The 1,453-nt window shown below is 45.0% G+C and overlaps 1 protein-coding gene across 1 annotated transcript; it reads left to right on the forward strand.

Moving 5' to 3' along the window:
- Positions 1–63: 63 nt before the first annotated feature.
- LOC123965572 (CD5 antigen-like) lies at positions 64–747 on the forward strand (the record flags this gene model as incomplete). The annotated part of the gene is made up of 2 exons (XM_046042050.1): positions 64–364; positions 458–747. Coding segments are annotated over 2 exons (591 nt in total), but the record flags the coding sequence as incomplete, so codon positions are not given.
- Positions 748–1,453: the final 706 nt, after the last annotated feature.

Here is a 1,453-nt window from a genome sequence, read left to right on the forward strand (position 1 = left end):
TGTTTTTCTTTTGTGTCTGCTGTCTTTATCTCTATTTCATCTTCTATTATCTCTCCAGACTCTGTCAGGCTGCTGGACGGGACTAGTCTGTGCTCAGGCAGACTGGAGGTGAAGTCTAACCAGAGGTGGTCCTCAGTGTGTGAAGCTGACTTTGACCAGCAGGATGCAGAGGTGGTCTGTAGGGAGCTCGGCTGTGGGGCTCCTTCAGTCCTCCAGGGGGCGCTCTATGGAGAAGTGGAGGCTCCGATGTGGACCAAAGAGTTCCAGTGTGGAGGCCATGAGTCTGCTCTCCTGGACTGTAGAAGCTCAGGCTCAGCTAGAAACACCTGCTCACCTGGAAAAGCTGTTGGACTCACCTGCTCAGGTAGAAGAGGAGCTGCAGCTTTGATTTGGTTCATTTCTCTTCTGATGAAACTCACTTTATTGTTTTACTGATGACTCTCTTGTTTCTGTTCAGAGCCTGATGATGTCAGGTTGGTGGGAGGAGCCAGTCGCTGTGCAGGAACACTGGAGCTGAAACATCAGGGAGACTGGAGACCAGGGAGATACCCTGTCTGGACCCTGAAGACAGCAGCTGTTGTCTGTAGAGAGCTGAGCTGTGGCTCTGCTGTTTCTGTAGAAGAGAGAAAGGAGTCCTCAGTCAGACCTGCGTGGTGGATCAGGTCTGACTGTGTTCATTCTGGATCGGCTATGAGGGAGTGTGTAACATCACGTTCCTATTCCTCTTCCTCCATCCTGGATCTCACCTGTTCAGGTAAGCCCATCAGTGACATCATCGATGACAGTAATGTCTTTGTTTAATTTAACCTTTATTTCAACAGGGAAGTCTCCTGTATTTAATACATTTTTAAAACCTGTGTTGTCAAATTTGACCCGTTTTCAAATTCTTTTGTATGAAAAATATGGTTTTCTTTCATGAAATTAAACCAAAATAACATGGATGCTTCAACACTACGCCCTAAATAAACAATAAATTAATTGCAAAAAGTCAATTAATCCCCCCCCACCCCACACACACACACACACACACACACACACACACACACACACACCTGTGTGCTGTGATGGAACTGCACATTTAAGAGTAGCCTTTTATTGTGGTCAGCCTGGCACACCTGTGCAATACCCATGCTCTCTGATCAGCATCTTGATATGCCACACCTGTGGATGTATTATCTCTGCAAAGGAGAAGTGCTCACTAACACAGAATGTTGACATATTTGTGAACATTTGAGCGAAATAGGCCTTTTGTGTACATAGAGCAAGTATTATATCTTTGAGTTCAGCTCACAATGAATGGGGACAAAAACAAAAGTGTTCCTTAAGTGTAAGTACTTCTCTGTACACGTGCTCCTACCACTCCTTTGATATGCCTTTCACAACAACAAAACAAAAGTTGATAAATCTGAGCTTTTGAAGCTTTTCAGTCCGAGACAACATGATAAAGAGGCCT

This window comes from Micropterus dolomieu, unplaced genomic scaffold (genome assembly GCF_021292245.1).
Source record: "Micropterus dolomieu isolate WLL.071019.BEF.003 ecotype Adirondacks unplaced genomic scaffold, ASM2129224v1 contig_10202, whole genome shotgun sequence".
Lineage (NCBI taxonomy): Eukaryota > Metazoa > Chordata > Actinopteri > Centrarchiformes > Centrarchidae > Micropterus > Micropterus dolomieu.